A 22,187-nucleotide genomic window follows, 5' to 3' on the forward strand; every position below is an offset into this window, starting at 1 on the left:
CTTCACTAATTCAGATTAACGACCGGGAGACCCAGTGTAAATTACTGAATTTTGTGAATGAGTGAGTAAGTGAACAAGCCTAATGAAAAAGCAAAGTACATTTTGTGATACATTATCCCCGTTTGCTTATTTTGACAGCTGCAGTGTAGTTTTATAATACTTCATAATGTAATGTTGTCTGTTTGGTAAAAGCAATGAAGTTGTATGACTTTGCTCTTGTAATGAATCATAAAAATGAATATGCTTCTTTGATTGTATTGCTGCACTCATTTTTTTAAACTTACACTTTCAACCTTGAGCTACTTTGCTATTAGATCTGTGCTTGGAAGAGGGTGAGACAGCCATTGTTTATGTATGAATTCGGCAGCATGCAGATTAGTGAAATTCTGTTGTAGTGCAAATATGTACGTACTGTATAATCCTTTTGTGACTGCACTGTATTTTAAGGAAGTTTGAATGATACAGCAAGATTGAGGGTACAAACCAACAGTGAATGTACACCAGAGACTGGTCTGTTTGGTTTTCATTAGCTGAGGCAAACAAGTGTGCTTGAATTGCAATCTCAGCACTTAATGAGCCCCTAGATTTTACTTTCAAACAATACATGGAGTTTGCACCCATGTAGCAGAATCTTGCATGTTGTCATAAATATAAAGGAAAGGGTAACCACCTTTCTGTATACAGTGCTATAAGATCCCTCCTGGCCAGAGGCAACATCCTGTTACTTGGAAAGGGTTAAGAAGCTCAGCTAACCTGGCTGGCACCTGACCCAAAAGACCAATAAAGGGACAAGATACTTTCAAATCTTGGGGGAGGGGAAAGGCTTTTGTTTGTGCTTTTTGTTTACATGTTTGTTCTCTCTTGGGACTGAGAGAGGCCAGACAGAAATCCATCTTCTCCAACCCATCCTAATCCAAGTCTCCAATACTGCAACCAGTATAGGTAAGCCAGGCAAGGCAGATTAGTTTATCTTTTGTTTTATGTGAATTTTCCCTGTGTTAAGGGGGAGGTTTTCTGTAACTTTAAAGTTTTGCCCAGAGGGGGATCCTCTGTGTTTTGAATCTGATTACCCCGTAAAGTATTTTCCATCCTGATTTTACAGAGATGATTTTTACCTTTCTTTTCTTTCTTTCTTTTTTTTTTTTTTTAAATAAAATCCTTCTTTTAAGAACCTGACTGATTTTTCCATTGTTCCAAGATCCAGGGATTTGGGTCTTTGATGATTCTGTAACAAATTGGTGAGGATATTATTCTCAAGCCTCCCCAGGAAAGGGGGTGTTGGGCTTGGGGGGATATTTTTGGGGGGAAGACGTCTCCAAGTGGGCTCTTTCCCTGTTCTTTGTTTAAAACGCTTGGTGGTGGCAGCATACGGTTCAAGGACAAAGCAAAGTTTGTACCTTGGGGAAGTTTTTAACCTAAGCTGGTAAGAATAAGCTTAGGGGGCCTTTCATGTGGGTCCCCACATCTGTACCCCAGAGTTCAGAGTGGGGAGGGAACCCTGACACATGTCCATTACAAGTTTCAGGCTGTCTGATAAGGGCAAATGCTGAATGCCGCTGGAAATGAGGAGTTGTGAAGAGAACTCTGTAACAGAGAGATTTAGTTAAAGGAAACCGAGAAGAAGCCACATGCTTACTTAGTCAGGCTTAACACAGAGGGTGGGCAGGAGTCATGCACTGAAAGATGTGTTAAAATGTCACAACATTATTGATCGGATGCATCAGATAAATCGTAATAAATACTTTGTACTCAAGTGCCTTCCCTTTGAGGATCTCCATGTGGCTTATAACCATTAACTATATTTAGCTTCACCATAACTCTGTGAAGTAAGTTTTATTATTCGCATATTGCATATGAGGAAACCAGGGCCTGCAGTTAAAGTTATTAATCCAAAATCACACAAGAAGTCTGGCAGAGTCAGGAAAAGAACTAGTTCTCCTGATTTTCATTACTGTGGGATTTAATCACTAGATTGTTCTTCCTCTGCAGGTAGTTGGAGTGCCCCCCTAATTTGAATAAATTTATGGTGGAGTGAGCAAGTGTGTTTCCTTTTTAAACATTTCTCTAGTTAACATTTCAACATCATATCTCTATTTGAGCCTCTGGGCTTCAAGGTTGAAACTAAGCTAAAAAATGAATTCAGAAAGCTGCTTATCCATTTTTATGATTCATTCCTTTACCCACTGTAGACAGACATAACAAAAATTAGAAAATCACATGCTGTGATTCAGTAATAATTAAGGATTTTGGTTCTGCTATGCTCAGGAAGAAGCACATACCTTTTTTCTAATCTTTTGAAGTTGCTAATCTCATAAAATGTTCTGATTTGCAAGTCACTGAAATAAGAAATAATTCGGGATGGTACAAATTTCAGATCAATTGAGATTTTATTATAACATTAAACAATTGAAGCTGATTACAATGCGACCTCTGTTTGGTAATTTATTGATCTGTACACTTTATCTGTTTCTGTTTGAAAAGATTCATTCACCAAAAGAGAGAGAAAACATCATGCTTACTGGCTGCAAAAAAAATCTGAGATTGTAAAGGAAAGAAAAATGACGACATCCTGATCAGTCCAATGTAATACATGTTGGTTATGATGACAAGACAGCTTGCTTCAGTCAGCCCATATTGAACCAATGTGAACTGAGGTCAGTGACTATTAATTATTTGTCGAAGACTGCAGGCCCTTATCAGCCAGTTATAGATACAAGGATGTTTATATCACAACCACAAGTGGCAAAGCTATAAAGAATTTAAACCATAGCACAGCAATGACACTTTTTATAGATAAAATAGAAATCTAAACGAAATGCTGGCCTGGATAGCATCATCCATTCCCAGTTAGGTATTTTAGTAAATTTAGTAAATAAGTTCTTTAGGGTTTTAGAACCTTGGTTAGTTTTTCTTTTTTTTCTATTTTGTAAAAGCCAAAATAAACACAAGACATGCTCGGAAAGAGGAAACAGATTGTGGGTGAGTTGCAACTGAATGCAACTGCCGCTTATTTTACCCAATCAGTTATTGGGCCTTTATCCAGTGATGAGCTGCCAAAATGTTAACAACCAGTTCCCTCCTCACCCCACGAGGGGGTCGTGGCCTGCCCCCGCCACTTCTGCCCCATCCAACCCCCCGTGTTCCTCGACGCCCTCCCCCTGGGATCCTTGCCCCATCCACTCCCCTCCCCATCCCCTGACTGCCCCCAGAACTGGGCAGGAGGGTCTCGTGGCCACCATAGTGGGTGCCCACCCTGCCCCACCCCTAAGAGCCTGAGGGACCTGCCAGGGGGCGAGGTGGGGAGTCCCGGTGGTGCTTACCTGGCGCGGCTCCCGGGAAGCATCCAGCAGGTCCCTCTGCCTCCTAGGGGCAGGCTAGCGTAGCTAGGGGGGAGCAGGGGAAGCAACTGCTGCCCCCACTGATCACATCAAAAGTGGCATCTTAGGCACCGAATCCGTGGGTGCTCCTGGGCTGGAGCAACCATGGGGAAAATTTGGTGGGTGAGAGCCCGCATCGGCAGCTCCCTGCCCCGCGCCCGGCCCCAGCTCACCTCCGCTCCGCCTCCGCCTCCTCCCCTGAACGCGCCGCCCCACTCTGCTTCTCTGTGGCCCCCCTGCCCCCAGCTTCCCACGAATCAGCTATTCGCACGGGAAGCCGGGGAGGGCTGAGAAGCAGGCAGCAGCTTCGCTCTCAGGCCTGTGGAAGCGGAGGCAAGCTGGGGCGGGGAGCGGTTCCCCTGCGCACCCCCTGGGTTACCTGCTGCGGCGCGGGCGGCCCTCCTTGCGCCCCCCTGCCCCAGCTCACCTCCGCTCTACCTCCCTGGGCCTGAGCGTGAAGCCGCTGCCTGCTTCTCAGCCCTCCCGGGCTTCCCGCGCGAACAGCTGATTCACAGGAAGCCGGCGGGGGGGGGAAGGGGTGGAGAAGCAGGGCGGGGCGGTGCATTCAGGGGAGGAGGCGGAGCGGAGATGAGCTGGGGTCGGGCACAGGGCGGGGAGCTGCCAGTGAGTGCTCTGCACCCACCAAATTTTCCCCGTGGGTGCTCCAGCCCCAGAGTACCCACGGAGTTGGCGCCTAAGGCTTGGCCAGTTGTTAAATTTAGAAGCCCTTTTAGAACCGGTTGTCCCGCAAAAGGGCTTCTAAATTTAACAACCGGTTCTAGCGAACCGGCGCGAACCGGCTCCAGCTCACCACTGCCTTTATCCCCACATATATGAGGGTAGGACTGAATACTATAAAGGCAACAGAGTAATTACAAAAGAGTTACTTTCCATAGCAACTGTCTGCTGGAAGGTGGACTGGTAGGCTGGGGAGAACATGCAGTTTGAGTGAGAAGAGCTGTGGAGTGTGGAGCAGGAAGGAGAGCAGCGAAGCAAAGGGGAGGGGAGATGGGAGCACAGTGAAAAAGCATTCCAATTCCTCCTGTGGACTCTGCTGGACTTGTTGGGATCTTTATGGGTCAGAGCCCTTATCCCACCCCCAAGCCTGTGTATGTCTACACTACGAAATTAGGTCAAATTTATAGAAGTCAGTTTTTTAGAAATTGGTTTTATATATTCTCGTGTGTGTGTCCCCACAGAAAATACTCTAAGTGCATTAAGTGCATTAACTCGGCGGAGTGCTTCCACAGGACCGAGGCAAGCGTTGAATTCCGGAGCGTTGCACTGTGGGTAGCTATCCCACAGTTCCTGCAGTCTCCGCTGCCCATTGGAATTCTGGGTTGAGATCCCAATGCCTGATGGGGCTAAAACATTGTCGCGGGTGGTTCTGGGTACATATCATCAGGCCCCCGTTCCCTCCCTCCCCCCGTGAAAGCAAGGGCAGACAATCATTTCGCGCCTTTTTTCCTGAGTTACCTGTGCAGACGCCATACCACGGCAAGCATGGAGCCCGCTCAGGTAACCGTCACCCTATGTCTCCTGGGTGCTGGCAGACGCGGTACGGCTTTGCTGCACAGTAGCAGCAACCCATTGCCTTCTGGCAGCAGACGGTGCAATACGACTGGTAGTCGTCCTCGTCGTGTCCGAGGTGCTCCTGGCCACGTCGGCTGGGAGCGCCTGGGCAGACATGGGCGCAGGGACTAAATTTGGAGTGACTTGACCAGGTCATTCTCTTTAGTCCTGCAGTCCTATTGAACCGTCTTATGGTGAGCGGGCAGGCGATACGGACTGCTAGCAGTCGTACTGTACCATCTTCTGCCAGGCAGGCAAGAGATGAGGATTGCTAGCAGTCGTATTGTACCATCTTATGCCAGGCAGGCAAGAGATGAGGATGGCTAGCAGTCGTACTGTACCATCTTCTGCCAAGCAGCCATGAGATGTGGATGGCATGCAGTCCTTCTGCACCGTCTGCTGCCAGCCAAAGATGTAAAAGATAGATGGAGTGGGTCAGAACAAGAAATAGACCAGATTTGTTTTGTACTCATTTGCCTCCTCCCCTGTCTAGACCACACTGCAGTCACTCACAGAGAAGGTGCAGCGAGGTAAATCTATCATGTATCATGTATCTATCATGTATCAATCAGAGGCCAGGCTAACCTCCTTGTTCCAATAACAACGATAACTTTGGTGCACCATTTCTTATTGGAACCCTCCGTGCAGTCCTGCCTGAAATACTCCTTGATGTACAGGCACACCCTTTGTTGATTTTAGCTCCCTGAAGCCAACCCTGTAAGCCGTGTCGTCAGTCGCCCCTCCCTCCGTCAGAGCAACGGCAGACAATCGTTCTGCGCCTTTTTTCTGTGCGGACGCCATACCAAGGCAAGCATGGAGGCCGCTGAGCTCATTTTGGCAATTAGGAGCACATTAAACACCACACGCATTATCCAGCAGTATATGCAGCACCAGAACATGGCAACGCGATACCGGGCGAGGAGGCGACGTCAGCGCGGTCCCTTGAGTGATCAGGACATGGACACAGATTTCTCTGAAAGCATGGACCCTGACAATGCATGCATCATGGTGCTAATGGGGCAGGTTCATGCTGTGGAACGCCGATTCTGGGCTCGGGAAACAAGCACAGACTGGTGGGACCGCATAGTGTTGCGGGTCTGGGACGATTCCCAGTGGCTGCGAAACTTTCGCATGCGTAAGGGCACTTTCATGGAACTTTGTGACTTGCTTTCCCCTGCCCTGAAGCGCATGAATACCAGGATGAGAGCAGCCCTCACAGTTGAGAAGCGAGTGGCGATAGCCCTGTGGAAGCTTGCAACGCCAGACAGCTACCGGTCAGTTGGGAATCAATTTAGAGTGGGCAACTCTACTGTGGGGGCTGCTGTGATGCAAGTAGCTCACGCAATCAAAGATCTGCTGATATCAAGGGTAGTGACCCTGGGAAATGTGCAGGTCATAGTGGATGGCTTTGCTGCAATGGGATTCCCTAACTGTGGTGGGGCTATAGACGGAACCCATATCCCTATCTTGGCACCAGAGCACCAAGCCGGCGAGTACATAAACCGCAAGGGGTACTTTTCGATAGTGCTGCAAGCTCTGGTGGATCACAAGGGACGTTTCACCAACATCAACGTGGGATGGCCGGGAAAGGTGCATGACGCTCGCATCTTCAGGAACTCTGGTCTGTTTCAAAAGCTGCAGGAAGGGACTTTATTCCCAGACCAGAAAATAACTGTTGGGGATGTTGAAATGCCTATATGTATCCTTGGGGACCCAGCCTACCCCTTAATGCCATGGCTCATGAAGCCGTACACAGGCAGCCTGGACAGTAGTCAGGAGCTGTTCAACTACAGGCTGAGCAAGTGCAGAATGGTGGTAGAATGTGCATTTGGACGTTTAAAGGCGCGCTGGCGCAGTTTACTGACTCGCTTAGACCTCAGTGAAACCAATATTCCCACTGTTATTACTGCTTGCTGTGTGCTCCACAATATCTGTGAGAGTAAGGGGGAGACGTTTATGGCGGGGTGGGAGGCTGAGGCAAATCGCCTGGCTGCTGTTTACGTGCAGCCAGACACCAGGGCGGTTAGAAGAGCACAGGAGGGCGCGGTACGCATCAGAGAAGCTTTGAAAACCAGTTTCATGACTGGCCAGGCTACGGTGTGAAAGTTCTGTTTGTTTCTCCTTGATGAAACCCCCCGCCCCTTGGTTCACTCTACTTCCCTGTAAGCTAACCACCCTCCCCTCCTCCCTTTAATCACCGCTTGCAGAGGCAATAAAGTCATTGCTGCTTCACAGTCATGCATTCGTTATTCATTCATCACACAAATAGGGAGATGACTACCAAGGTATCCCAGGAGGGGTGGTGGAGGAGGGAAGGAAAATGCCACACAGCACTTTAAGCACAGCACTTTAAAAGTTTACAACTTTAAAATTTATTGAATGACAGCCTTCTTTTTTTTGGGCAATCCTCTGTGGTGGAGTGGCTGGTTGGCCGGAGGCCCCCCCACCGTGTTCTTGGGCGTCTGGGTGTGGAGGCTATGGAACTTGGAGAGGAGGGCATTTGGTTACAGAGGGGCAGCAGTGGCAGTCTGTGCTCCAGCTGCCTTTGCTGCAGCTCAACCATACACTGGAGCATACTGGTTTGGTCCTGCAGCAGCCTCAGCATTGAATCCTGCCTCCTCTCATCACGCTGCCGCCACATTTGAGCTTCAGCCCTGTCTTCAGCCCTTCACTTACTCTCTTCAGCCCGCCACCTCTCCTCCCGGTCATTTTGTGCTTTCCTGCACTCTGACATTATTTGCCTCCACGCATTCGTCTGTGCTCTGTCAGTGTGGGAGGACAGCATGAGCTCGGAGAACATTTCATCGCGAGTGCGTTTTTTTTTCTTTCTAAGCTTCACTAGCCTCTGGGAAGGAGAAGATCCTGTGATCATTGAAACACATGCAGCTGGTGGAGAAAAAAAAAGGGACAGCGGTATTTAAAAAGACACATTTTATAAAACAGTCGCTACACTCTTTCAGGGTAAACCTTGCTGTTAACATTACATACATAGCACATGTGCTTTCGTTACAAGGTCGCATTTTGCCTCCTCCCACCGCGTGACTACCCCCTCAACCTTCCCCCCTCCCTGTGGCTAACAGCGGGGAACATTTCTGTTTAGCCACAGGCAAACAGCCCAGCAGGAATGGGCTCCTCTGAGTGTCCCCTGAAGAAAAGCACTCTATTTCAACCAGGTGACCATGAGTTATATCTCACTCTCCTGAGGATAACACAGAGAGATAAAGAACGGATTTTGGCTGAATGCCAGCAAACATACACTGCAATGCTTTGTTCTACAGTGATTCCCGAGTACGTGTTACTGGCCTGGAGTGGTAAAGTGTCCTACTATGAAGGACGAAATAAGGCTGCCCTCCCCAGAAACCTTTTGCAAAGGCTTTAGGACTACATCTAGGAGAACCGCAAATGCCAGGGCAAAGTAATCCTTTCACATGCTTGCTTTTAAACCATGTATAGCATTTTAAAAGGTACACTCACCAGAGGTCCCTTCTCCGCCTGCTGGGTCCAGGAGGCAGCCTTGGGTGGGTTCGGGGGGTACTGACTCCAGGTCTAGGGTGAGAAACAGTTCCTGGCTGTCGGGAAAACCGGTTTCTCCGCTTGCTTGCTGTGAGCTATCTACAACCTCCTCCTCCTCATCATCTTCTTCGTCCCCAAAACCTGCTTCCGTATTGCCTCCATCTCCATTGAAGGAGTCAAACAACACGGCTGGGGTAGTGGTGGCTGAACCCCCTAAAATGGCATGCAGCTCATCATAGAAGCGGCATGTTTGGGGCTCTGACCCAGAGCGGCTGTTCGCCTCTCTGGTTTTCTGGTAGGCTTGCCTCAGCTCCTTCAGTTTCACGCGGCACTGCTTCGGGTCCCTGTTATGGCCTCTGTCCTTCATGCCCTGGGAGATTTTGACAAAGGTTTTGGCATTTCGAAAACTGGAACGGAGTTCTGATAGCACGGATTCCTCTCCCCAAACAGCGATCAGATCCCGTACCTCCCGTTCGGTCCATGCTGGAGCTCTTTTGCGATTCTGGGACTCCATCATGGTCACCTGTGCTGATGAGCTCTGCATGGTCACCTGCAGCTTGCCACGCTGGCCAAACAGGAAATGAGATTCAAAAGTTTGCGGTTCTTTTCCTGTCTACCTGGCCAGTGCATCTGAGTTGAGAGTGCTGTCCAGAGCGGTCAGAATGGAGCACTCTGGGATAGCTCCCGGAGGCCAATACCATCGAATTGTGTCCACAGTACCCCAAATTCGAGCCGGGAACGTCGATTTAAGCGCTAATCCACTTGTCAGGGGTGGAGTAAGGAAATCGATTTTAAGAGCCCTTTAAGTCGAAATAAAGGGCTTCACTGTGTGGACGGGTGCAGGTTTAAATCGATTTAACGCTGCTAAATTCGACCTAAAGTCCTAGTGTAGACCAGGGCTTAGTAGAAGCATAGAAGAGCTCTTCAAAATGGCTCCCACTCAATGGGATCCTTATTAACCCCAGGAGATCCCAACTAGTTTAGGGAAGTTTGTCAGCTCCCTGCCCTTCCCAAACAGCCTAAGCAGGGTCTTTGGGAGATTGACAATTCTGTTTAGTCTTTTGGGGACTAACAAGTTTCCTAAATCTTGTAGTTTTATTGGGATTAAGGTGTTCAGCTGTCAGTGTACTTGTTTGGTCCATACTGGGGCAGAGTGAAATCTGTGGTAGCTATTTGAGAGCGTCTCAGTGCCTTGCTTGAGAAGCGTAACCTTCACTCCTACATTCCTGGCTCTTGAACAGTCTAGTTTTTACTCTGGTTTTTAAAGGTGCAGTACCTATAAGTCACTGATATGGACCAGCCACCTTACCTACAGCTACCAGATATTGTCATCCGGGAATAGAATATAACATGATCAGAGAACTCTCTCATACAGCCTGGGTAAGATTTTAAGTGCTGGCCTTTCATGCTGCGGCCACAATCCAAAGCAGGTAGACATCTAACTACAAATATCTGTGCCCAAAGTTTATTGTGGGTACATTTATTTTGCACAGGTGAAAGTCACAAGCCCAGCTGAAGCCTGACTGAAAATCTGGCTGTGCATCTTTTGTAGGAAATTACTGAGGTGTAAAATACATTTCTTATTACAGGAAGCCCAGTTTAAGTGCTGAAATATTTATGTCCCATCTTAGCTTGTTTATGCAGTTACTTGGGAAACCAGCTGCTTGAACTTCAGTGCATAAATTTCAGTAGGTGGCTTGGGAAGAGCCTGGTATGCCACCATGCCAATATTGTGACAACTGGTGAGTCCCAGGCAGAGCCAGTGTTTATAGCAATCGTTTTCAACTTTAATAAAAAAAAAAAAAAGGACAGAAAATCAGCTCTTTTTGGAAAAACAGATTTTCTGAAAAGAGTCTGTAGAAACTTCAAAACTTCTGTCCATGCAGTGCCTACAGCTTGGCTCACAATACCTTCTTGAGAGCCGTTCCAGGTTTTACAGCCCTGCAGGGCCCGAAAGCTTGTACAATATTTCTCTTCATTTAGCGTTTCTTTTTACAAAGCTTTCAAACCTTCCATGCCACACGGACCTGATGGAAGACAAAACAGTGCCAGCTGCACGCACGGTGGGTGGCCCTCTACACTAGAAGGAGAATTCCCTCCTAGGTGAGGGAACTGGCAGCAACTCTTTGGGCTCAGCTGGGGGAGAGCAACCTTCAGATCCAGCCAGGACGTCACAGGAGTCCCACTCATGGAAACTGGCTGGCTTAGGCTTGGAATCCAGCACATCTCCGGGTGGGCCTGGCCCTGGCCCTCCCAGCCAACCAGGCTCACTGTGCTCGCAGGTTCTGGACCCCACAGATGACCACAGTCTGGGGGCGGCTGGTGTCACTGTACCAATATTCCAGGGTGGGTTTCTGACCTGGGCTCTGTGGAACCCCTGGAAATTGAGTCTAGCTCTAGCCCTTTCTGTTTATTGCTCTCAGTGCCATTATTTTTTAGGTGGTTTTCTTTTCATATCCGTTCCTTAACTTGGTTAGGGATAGAAGTTAAATTTACTGGATAGTAACTGCCATGATCACTCTCTCTGTATTTTATGAATAACATTACCACCCACACTTTTTCCCAGTCATTTGGTACCTTCTCAGTTGTCCATGACTATTCAAAAAGAAACTGCTTGTGCTGATTGTCTCAATATCGTTATGTTGGATATCATTCACACCCGCTAATCTACATAGCATATATCCCTTTTTCAAATATTCTCTTCCCTGCTTCTCTGCAACAGCTACTGCCTGCTTATGAGGATTTAGATAGTTCCCAACTGTCCAAATGTAGCCCCCTTTTCTTTTTCTTATTTCATGGTTTTCAGCCAATAACTTATTGCTGTAATCAGAACGGCCAGGGATAACCCATATGGAATCTGTGGGTTGGATCTCAATACAGTTTCCTGTAATTTTACAGGTTAGTTGGACCTTATTGGTCTGCAGCATTTATATGTTAAAGTATCTCTAAAGTCCTTAGTCCAAAGAAAAAAAAAATAAGTATAGCAATGGGTCATAGTTAAAGGGATAGGGAAGTTTGCTACTAGCCTAAAAGGCTGCTGCCTTGGTCTTGTTATTCTAAGAAGCAAGCTTAGAATTAAGTAAATCGGGTGCTTGTGTTTGTGTGAATATATATGTTATTGAGACACAAAGCATCGCCCTGTGTCCTGACTGGCAGAGCACCAGTCAGATCCACGCCCCCGCCCCCAACTCTTCAGGGAGCAGATTGAACTGCCAGAGGTAACTCAGTTTAAATCTGTGGGTTGGATCTCAAAATGGTTTCCTGTAATTTTACACAAGTCAGTGGAATTGAGACTGGGAAGACATCTGTGATTGTTCCTTTACGATTGGAGGCCAAATGTCTTTGTGAGGTATATTATGTCACTGAACCAACGACAGTGCGTGAGCCTAACAGCTGCAGTAATTGTCAAGTTTTTTTTCTCTTATGTGAAGTTGTGTATGTGCTCCATGTCATGGATGTTGAACAACTATTTATGAAGTATAACTGTTTTATTTAATTGTCAATAGAATACCCAGGGTGAGCCTACATGAAAGCAGAAGATCCCCGATTGTCAGAAGACCCAATCTCTGTATTTATTTATAATACAGTGGTTCCCAAACTGGAGGGGTTTACGAAATGTTACAGGGGGTTCTCGGGGGAAAATTCCCTAATGGCGGACAGAGCTGTCCTTAGGAACCCCGGGGCCAGTATCCCGGAGCCCCTGGATTTCCAAGATTTCTAAGCAGATAAAAGCAAGCAGATCTATCACACTGAGGAGATTTAAACTTCAAGACTCCTTAAAAGAAATGGAAAGGGAGTTGGATATTTTTTGCTGTTTTTAAAATTAAATAGGCAGCTAGTATTGTTTTTAAAATTATTATGAAGAACAAGTTTAAGCTTTGATGTAACGTGTGTTGTTTGCTTGGACTGCTCAAGACCTGAATGCTTGTGCAGGAGGAAGTCTTTGAGTTGGCTTCTTAAATACCTTCCTGCTCTTTCACATCTGATACTTCTTAACGAAACACAGGAGCCTTGTCTTATGATACAAGCTACGAAAGTGAGATCTTGGAAGAGTGTTGCCATTTTCATAATGTAATAAAAATACTGTAATGATAAATAATAATTAATAACAGTGTGTCATAAGCATGTCATAAAAATTTATATTTCCAAGATCACTGCCTTTATAATTTATACTCAGGTAAAGGAGAAAATACCTGGAAATATTCATTTTTAGGAGGAGGTTCGTGAGACTTGACATTTTATTGAAAAGGGTCCACAGGTTGTTAAAATTTGGGAACCACTGATTTATAACAATTTTGGGGGTTAGGCCTGTGTTATATTTTTCATTTGAAAAGAAAAAATCTCTAGTTAATGATGTTAGTCTAGCTAGCTGCATTGGAACTGCTGTGCTGTAACAGTTTATCATTGGAGTGTTAGTCATAAAAAAGAATTTGAAATTATTAATTGTGTGTGCACATAACTGTCTTATGGTGAAGAGGAAAACTGGATTCCCAAGAAGAGAAAGAAAGTGAATCTATTATTTCCACTTTTAGTATTTAGAGGGATCCTATAGAAAATCCAGCTACAGTCTCTTTCAAGGATAGGAATTCATGGTCTGTGCTAACAGTTTAAGTCAAAGAGAGGACTGGTAAGTAAATTGACTTACCTCCCCCCTCTATATAGGTCACATACACATTTTTTCTTAGGGCTTGGCTACACTTGCAGATGTAGAGTGCTGGGAGTTAAACCAGCCCTCGGAGACCACAGCAGGGAAAAGGCTGCTGGGTATTTACACTCAGCTGGAAGCGCACCGGCGTGGCCACATCAGCAACTCTTGCAATGCCCCAAAGAGCAGTGCATTGTGGTAGCTATCCCAGTGTGCAAGTGGCTGCAGTGTGCTTTTCAAATGGGGGGAAAGGGTGGGATGTGACAGGGAGTGTGTTGTGTGTATGTGGGGGGAGAGACAGCATGTTTTGAGGGGCAGAGAGTGTGTCAGCATGCTGTTTTGTAAGTTCAGACAGCAGCAGACCCATAAGAACATGAGAACGGCCAGACTGGGTCAGATCAAAGGTCCATCCAGCCCAGTGTCCTGTCTGCCGACAGTGGCCAATGCCAGGTGACCCAGAGGGAGTGAACCTAACAGGTAATGATTAAGTGATCTCTCTCCTGCCATCCATCTCCTCCCTCTGACAAACAGAGGCTAGGGACACCATTCCTTACCCATCCTGGCTAATAGCCATTAATGGACGTAACTTCCATGAATTTATCCAGTTCTCTTTTAAACCCTGTTATAGTCCTAGCTGTCACAACCTCTAGGCCCCTAGTTCTTATATTATGGGAACAAGTAAATAACTTTTCCTTATTCACTTTCTCCACACCACTCATGATTTTACAGACCTCTATCATACCCCCCGCTAGTCTCCTCTTTTCCAAGCTGAAAAGTCCTAGCCTCTTTAATCTCTCCTCATATGGGACCCGTTCCAAACCCCTAATCATTTTAGTTGCCCTTATTGGAACCTTTTCTAATGCCAGTATATCTTTTCTGAGATGAGGGACCACATCTGTACGCAGTATTCAAAATGTGGGTGTGCCATGGATTTATGTAAGGGCAATAAGATATTCTCTGTCTTATTCTCTATCCCTTTTTTAATGATTCCTAACATCCTGTTTGCTTTTTTGACTGCCGTTGCACACTGCGTGGACGTCTCCAGAGAAATATCCACGGTGACTCCAAGATCTCTTTCCTGATTAGTTGTAGCTAAATTAGCCCCCATCATATTGTATGTATAGTTGGAGTTATTTTTTCCAATGTGCATTACTTTACATTTATCCACATTACATTTCATTTGCCATTTTCTTGCCCAATCACTTAGTTTTGTGAGATCCTTTTGAAGTTCTTCACAGTCTGTTTTGGTCTTGACTATCTTGAGAAGTTTAGTATCATCTGCAAACTTTGCCACCTCACTGTTTACCCCTTTCTCCAGATCATTTATGAATAAGTTGAATAGGACTGGTCCTAGGACTGACCCTTGGGGAACACCACTAGTTACCCCTCTCCATTCTGAAAATTTACCATGTATTCCTACCCTTTGTTCCCTGTCTTTTAACCAGTTCTCAACCCATGAAAGGATCTTCCCTCTTATCCCATGACAACTTAATTTACAAAAGAGCCTTTGGTGAGGGACCTTGTCAAAGGCTTTCTGGAAATCTAAGTACACTAAGTCCACTGGATCCCCCTTATCCACATGTTTGTTGACCCCCTCAAAGAACTCTAATAGATTAGAAAGACATGATCTCCCTTTACAGAAACCATGCTGACTTTTGCGCAACAATTTATGTTCTTCTATGTGTCTGACCATTTTATTCTTTACTATTGTTTCAATTAATTTGCCTGGTACTGACGTTAGACTTACCGGTCTGTAATTGCCAGGATTACCTCTAGAGCCCTTCTTAAATATTGGCATTACTTTCACTATCTTCCAGTCATTGGGTACAGAAGCTGATTTAAAGGACAGGTTACAAACCATAGTTAATAGTTCCGCAATTTCACCTTTGAGTTCTTTCAGAACTCTTGGGTGCATGCCATCTGGTCCCGGTGACTTGTTACTGTTAAGTTTATCAATTAATTCCAAACCCTCCTCTAATTACACTTCAATCTGTGACAATTCCTCAGATTTGTCACCTACAAAGGACAGCTCAGGTTTGGGAATCTCCCTAACATCCTCAGCTGTGAAGACTGAAGCAAAGAATTCATTTAGTTTCTCCTCAATGACTTTGCCATCCTTAAGTGCTCCCTCATCCCCACCTCTCTCTCTCTCACACGCTGATACAGACTAACACAGCTACCCCTCTGAAACCACACACACACACCCACACCCACCCACCCACCCCCCTAGGCAGCAGCAGCATTCCACAGTAACCGTTTGCTTTGTCCCAGAGCAGATAAGCAGCCAGCTGTCAGAAACGGAACTTTGAAAGGGGGTATCCGCATGCCTGCGGCCAAGTTCAAAACAATGAGAAGAGTGGCCACTTGATTACGGGATGTTTCTGAAGGCCAATCACAGCGCAGTAATGCAACACATTGTCCACACTGATGCCCGGGCGTTTCAGCTGGGGCACAGCAAGCTTTATGCTTCTCGTGGAGGTGGATTACTGGGAGCGCTCCAGCTGCAGAGTCCAGGAGTTCTACGTGCCTCGCCAGTGTGGACACCTCAGGAGTTAGGACACCCGGGGCTGATTTAATGCTCTCTAACTTGCAAGTGTAGCCAAAACCCTTACACTGCTTGTTAAAACTGGTTTTAAAGAATAGTTCAGGATTTCACTCATTTTAGAATCACCATCAGTTTTATCTCCCTTCTAATTTACTTGTCCCCCTTTCCTCCATGGTGAACAACATTTCTCAGTTTTCCATCTTCAAATAAAATGTAACAATGTGAATCATGATTTTTCAGTCACAGGCTATAAAATACTTCTGCATTACATACATCTTCTCCAGTTTTTATATCCTGATGCAAGCTGACCTCAAAATTTTGTCTTCTATATTTACAGCCCAATAATGCCTTTCTGGCAGTTCAGAAGGGATACTGAATTTATGAGGCAGTTGCAAGTCAGGTATTTTACAGGTATTTTGATTGCCCACATTTGTCAAAAATGATTTTGTAAAAAAATTAAAGATTACTGTGTGATAGATTAAACAGCAGTACAAAAGCTGGTAGTAATTTTTGCCCAGAAAATTTGACTTTGAATCACACAAACTAAAACACAAACTAACTTTCTTGAACATATTAACCTGACCTGGTACATTAAAAATGTTTATCTTATGTTTATGATAAAGGAGTTTATTAAGTTTTTCAGTATATAAAATGCATCTGGCACTAAAGTGTTTGAGCATATGCACAACATTTCATATACTGTAACAATGACTTTTTACAAATGAACTACTCACCCTTCCCTTGGGAAAAAGCCTGCAAAAAGAGGTGAACCATGAGCCATGCCCTAAAGATAGAAGACTTGAGCACTGTCAGACCAGAGAGAGAAATCAATCCCAGAATTAAGGGCCCTGCACCCAGAATGCCCACATACAAGCTACCTGGCATTTATATCTGGGGAGCTGGGATAGGTAAGCAGGTCCCAAGCTATCTAGTGATCTTTGTAGACCAAAGTCAACATCCTGATGTACACATGAAAGAGAAGAGGAACCCAGGCCTGCTAACAAATAAGTGCTGTAATACGCTCTCTGAAGCAAAGACCACCAAGAATGCAAATAGCTGCCAAGTGCACTAGCCGATGCTTTCAAGTGATCTTCAAGAGTAGTCCCATGCACATCACATTAGGGTAACAAAAGCATGGATGACAGTGCTGAAATCCAGGCCTGAGAAACAAATGGTTGCAAACACCTAGCTGAACAGAAATGGAAAACGTGCTTTACTACTGACAACCGGACACCAGAAGCATCCCCAGATTTCTAATATCCTGAAACAAGGCAAACAGACCTCCTTAGTAATAGAGGAATATATCACACCCCTGAGATCCTTTCCCTGCCCCACTAGCATGACCTACATGTTGCTCAGATAGATTAAACTTCATGCAACTTGCTTTAATCTGAAAACAGTCTTGGCCAAGCATTGAGAAAGCAAAGAGAGCATCATTGGGGTCAGATAAAAAATGAGACACAGCTGTCTGTCTGAACTACTGGTCAACACGGAGGCTCAACAGTGGGGTGACAAAGCGATTGTAAGATTTCACAGATACAGTAGTTTAAGAGGTTTCTGATGGTGGACAAGTCTCTCTCGCTTTCAAAAGGTCTCACTGAAACCAAAGGGAGTTGTGGTCCTGACTACAATGGGAAGAGGCACAACTTCAAACTTGAATAATTTATATACATTACAGACAGATTAAATCTGCAAATGCCCCAGTACTATTACATAATACTCTACTCTTGAAAGTGCTGTGTAACTAAAGGTCCTGTCTAACTCCATAACATTAAAATCATGTATCATTTGTGAAGAATGGGGCTCCTTGACTACAAGGAATGCAATCCGCCCTCCCCCCCGCAAACCAACCCACACCCCCAAATGACTATAGCCCCAGTCCTGCAATGTGATGTGCATACAAAGTCCTACTGTGTCATGCACTAGATGTCAGGAAGTTTTTGGAAAGCGTAGGGGACAATTTCCTGGCGCAAGTGCTAGAGGAGCCAACTAGGGGGGGTGCTTTTCTTGACCTGCTGCTCACAAACCGGGTAGAATTAGTGGGGGAAGCAAAAGTGGATGGGAATCTGGGAGGCAGTGACCATGAGTTGGTTGAGTTCAGGATCCTGACGCAGGGAACAAAGGTAAGCAGCAGGATACGGACCCTGGACTTCAGGAAAGCAGACTTTGACTCCCTCAGGGAACGGATGGCCAGGATCCCCTGGGGGACTAACTTGAAGGGGAAAGGAGTCCAGGAGAGCTGGCTGTATTTCAAGGAATCCCTGTTGAGGTTACAGGGACAAACCATCCCGATGAGTCGAAAGAATAGTAAATATGGCAGGCGACCAACTTGGCTTAATGGTGAAATCCTAGCGGATCTTAAACATAAAAAAGAAGCTTACAAGAAGTGGAAGGTTGGACATATGACCAGGGAAGAGTATAAAAATATTGCTCGGGCATGTAGGAATGTTATCAGGAGGGCCAAATCGCACCTGGAGCTGCAGCTAGCCAGAGATGTCAAGAGTAACAAGAAGGGTTTCTTCAGGTATGTTGGCAACAAGAAGAAAGCCAAGGAATGTGTGGGCCCCTTACTGAATGAGGGAGGCAACCTAGTGACAGAGGATGTGGAAAAAGCTAATGTACTCAATGCTTTTTTTGCCTCTGTCTTCACGAACAAGGTCAGCTCCCAGACTGCTGCGCTGGGCATCACAAAATGCGGAAGAGATGGCCAGCCCTCTGTGGAGATAGAGGCGGTTAGGGACTATTTAGAAAAGCTGGACGTGCACAAGTCCATGGGGCCGGACGAGTTGCATCCGAGAGTGCTGAAGGAATTGGCGGCTGTGATTGCAGAGCCACTGGCCATTATCTTTGAAAACTCGTGGCGAACCGGGGAAGTCCCGGATGACTGGAAAAAGGCTAATGTAGTGCCAATCTTTAAAAAAGGGAAGAAGGAAGATCCTGGGAACTACAGGCCAGTCAGCCTCACCTCAGTCCCTGGAAAAATCATGGAGCAGGTCCTCAAAGAATCAATCCTGAAGCACTTGCATGAGAGGAAAGTGATCAGGAACAGCCAGCATGGATTCACCAAGGGAAGGTCATGCCTGACTAATCTAATCGCCTTTTATGATGAGATTACTGGTTCTGTGGATGAAGGGAAAGCAGTGGATGTATTGTTTCTTGACTTTAGCAAAGCTTTTGACACGGTCTCCCATAGTATTCTTGTCAGCAAGTTAAGGAAGTATGGGCTGGATGAATGCACTATAAGGTGGGTAGAAAGCTGGCTAAATTGTCGGGCTCAACGGGTAGTGATCAATGGCTCCATGTCTAGTTGGCAGCCGGTATCAAGTGGAGTGCCCCAAGGGTCGGTCCTGGGGCCGGTTTTATTCAATATCTTCATAAATGATCTGGAAGATGGTGTGGATCGCACTCTCAGCAAATTTGCGGATGATACTAAACTGGGAGGAGTGGTAGATACGCTGGAGGGGAGGGATAGGATACAGAAGGACCTAGACCAATTGGAAGATTGGGCCAAAAGGAATCTGATGAGGTTCAATAAGGATAAGTGCAGGGTCCTGCACTTAGGACGGAAGAACCCAATGCACAGCTACAGACTAGGGACCGAATGGCTAGGCAGCAGTTCTGCAGAAAAGGACCTAGGGGTGACAGTGGACGAGAAGCTGGATATGAGTCAGCAGTGTGCCCTTGTTGCCAAGAAGGCCAATGGCATTTTGGGATGTATAAGTAGGGGCATAGCGAGCAGATCGAGGGACGTGATCGTTCCCCTCTATTCGACATTGGTGAGGCCTCATCTGGAGTACTGTGTCCAGTTTTGGGCCCCACACTTCAAGAAGGATGTGGATAAATTGGAGAGAGTCCAGCGAAGGGCAACAAAAATGATTAGGGGACTGGAACACATGAGTTATGAGGAGAGGCTGAGGGAGCTGGGATTGTTTAGCCTGCAGAAGAGAAGAATGAGGGGGGATTTGATAGCTGCTTTCAACTACCTGAAAGGGGGTTCCAAAGAGGATGGCTCTAGACTGTTCTCAATGGTAGCAGATGACAGAACGAGGAGTAATGGTCTCAAGTTGCAGTGGGGGAGGTTTAGATTGGATATTAGGAAAAACTTTTTCACTAAGAGGGTGGTGAAACACTGGAATGCGTTACCTAGGGAGGTGGTAGAATCTCCTTCCTTAGAGGTTTTTAAGGTCAGGCTTGACAAAGCCCTGGCTGGGATGATTTAACTGGGAATTGGTCCTGCTTTGAGCAGGGGGTTGGACTAGATGACCTTCTGGGGTCCCTTCCAACCCTGATATTCTATGATTCTATGCACCACTTCCCAGGATCAGGGACTACATCGGTTACATTGAATGCATGACGCTATGCGCAGATGGCTATTACGTATAGTAGAGTTCTGTCCTGCACTCTGGGATAATGTGGTCGCACTGCAATATTATAGAACTCTGAAGAAAAAGAGCGGTGGGAAAACTCTATGAAGAGGTAACAATTGAAAAAATGATTTAAGATGAAATCAATGAAAGACACATTTACTAGCCAGAATATTCTAACTGAATTCTCACTGCCTGACCCATAAACAGAATCTTACCTTGGATTGGAATGAGCAAGTGGGTTCATTTCTTTCTGATAGTGATGACCTTGATTGACAGGCTGTGGAAAACACAAAAAACAGTAGTGAGAAGATAACTGTGCAAATATTTTTTCAATATATCTAGAGGTATAGGAGAGAATCCTTTTGGAACGATATATTTGTAGAGTCTGATATATTAGAATTCTATGGTCTTCATCACTGAGGTGAAATTTCAAAAATGGTATTCAGGTTCCAATTTTGTAAAAGTACATTTTAAATTGATGATTTTCTTGGTTGATATGCCTATACGTTGTACACTGAGTTACAGTATAAGCATTTACATGAGATTTGATCACCTTGCACAAAGTAGATGCAAATCCTCTGAAATGTCGTTGACTCTAGTTTATCAGTGTTTATCTCCATGATGTGTCCTACTCAGTTTTAATGTTATATAATTTGGATCATATTTTTAATTAAAAGAAACAGTGTATCTGACATAAAAAACGAATGTTCACAAACTGATATAAAAAAATCCAAGAGTTCTAAATTTTAGGAATATATTTTTGTCTCAGTGCAAGGTAACAGAAGACTAATCATTACATTTACAAAGCACTCAGCTCCACCCAAAGCACTCAGGGCATGACACAGACAAATTAAAACATAACCATACACAAACATTATCAATACACAATGAAATGAGAAATATTAAAAACAAACATGCAGCTTTATTAAAGGAACAGCATCTTAAACAGGGACCAACATTAAAAAGAGAGTATGTTCACATGATTTTTGGAAGTGGAAAGAGATAAGAACATAAGAAAGGCCAGACTGGGTCAGATCAAAGGTCCATCCAGCCCAGTGTCCTGTCTGCCGACAGTGGCCAATGCCAGGTGCTCCAGAGGGAGTGAACCTAACAGGTGATGATCTAGTGATCTCCTGCCATCTACCTCCACCCTCTGACAAACAGAGGCTAGGGACACCATTCCTTACCCATCCTGGCTAATAGCCATTAATGGACTTAACCTCCATGAATTTATCCAGATGTGATAAAACAGATGTCCCTGGGGAGTGATGTCCATATCACAGCAAAAAAACTCATTCACTGGTCAAACTGTGTATACAGAGTGTATATTGGGGAAGCCATGGCTTCTCCAGGCCCTCTTTCCCTGAACTCCATCTTTGCTCTTCCCCGTCCCTTTGTCTGTCAGTCCCAAACCCATCATTCAGTGCCAAGTGAGGTGTGTAGCTGACCAGTCAGTTTGTAACGGGTGTTCATAACTCTGAGGTTCTACCGTATATCTATACTGTACCTGTACATTTCCCCAAAAAACCAAAAAAGGTTTAGTGTTTGTTCTATGACAGCAATACGACTCAAATCGATATCGTTCCTTTCATTTCAGCACTGCCAAATGTCTATCAAGAGCATTTTAAATGAGCGAAGTCAGTCAAAGCATTAACTGTTAACGTGAATTAATTGACTGTAAGGGAGGCGTGGCATGGCGTACTGCCACCTTCACTTCCGCCCTGGGCTGAGCTCCCAGAGACCACGGCTCCAGAGCCTGCCTGCAAAGATAGGGTAGGGAGGCCCCCGGCCCACCCCGCAACAGCCAGAGACTGCACCCCATGCACCCAATCCCCTCACTCAGGGACTGCCCGCAGCCCCTCCCCAGTCTGCTCCCAATCACCCAACCTTCCTGGGACTGTCCCCCAAGCATCCAGAACCCCCCCCCCCAACACTGGGCTGGCACACATCTCCCTGCAGAGACAGGGTGCCCTGTCCCGGGCAGAATGCTGCCCCCAAGGACTTCTGCCTCCACCATCCAGTCCCCCACCCAGGGACTGTCCCCCAGCACCTGCCTCAGCACCCAGTCCCCTAAGGACTGCCCCTTCCACCACTCAACCCCTCCCCATTCAGGGACTGTGCCCCAGTATCTAGCCCCCGATCCACGGACTGCCCCCAGCCATCAGCCC

At 45.8% G+C, this 22,187-nt stretch overlaps 1 protein-coding gene across 19 annotated transcripts in view; it reads right to left on the reverse strand.

Moving 5' to 3' along the window:
* Positions 1–22,187, reverse strand: part of CFAP20DC (CFAP20 domain containing) — a 170,456-nt gene that overhangs the window by 24,248 nt on the left and 124,021 nt on the right. For 17 of the 19 annotated variants that reach the window (XR_012159748.1, XR_012159747.1, XR_012159749.1 and 14 more), the window contains one exon: positions 20,235–20,296. Coding sequence is in view for 15 of the 19 variants with exons in the window: in XM_073350929.1 (XP_073207030.1) it covers positions 20,235–20,296 (62 nt within the window). In the remaining 4 variants the exon portion in view is untranslated. Of the gene's footprint in view, positions 1–7,275; positions 7,836–8,423; positions 8,496–8,820; positions 9,028–20,234; positions 20,297–22,187 lie in introns of those variants that run through there. The other 2 variants (XM_073350927.1, XM_073350931.1) reach the window with 2 other exon arrangements.

Source organism: Lepidochelys kempii, chromosome 7 (assembly GCF_965140265.1).
Source record: "Lepidochelys kempii isolate rLepKem1 chromosome 7, rLepKem1.hap2, whole genome shotgun sequence".
Classification (NCBI taxonomy): Eukaryota; Metazoa; Chordata; order Testudines; family Cheloniidae; genus Lepidochelys; species Lepidochelys kempii.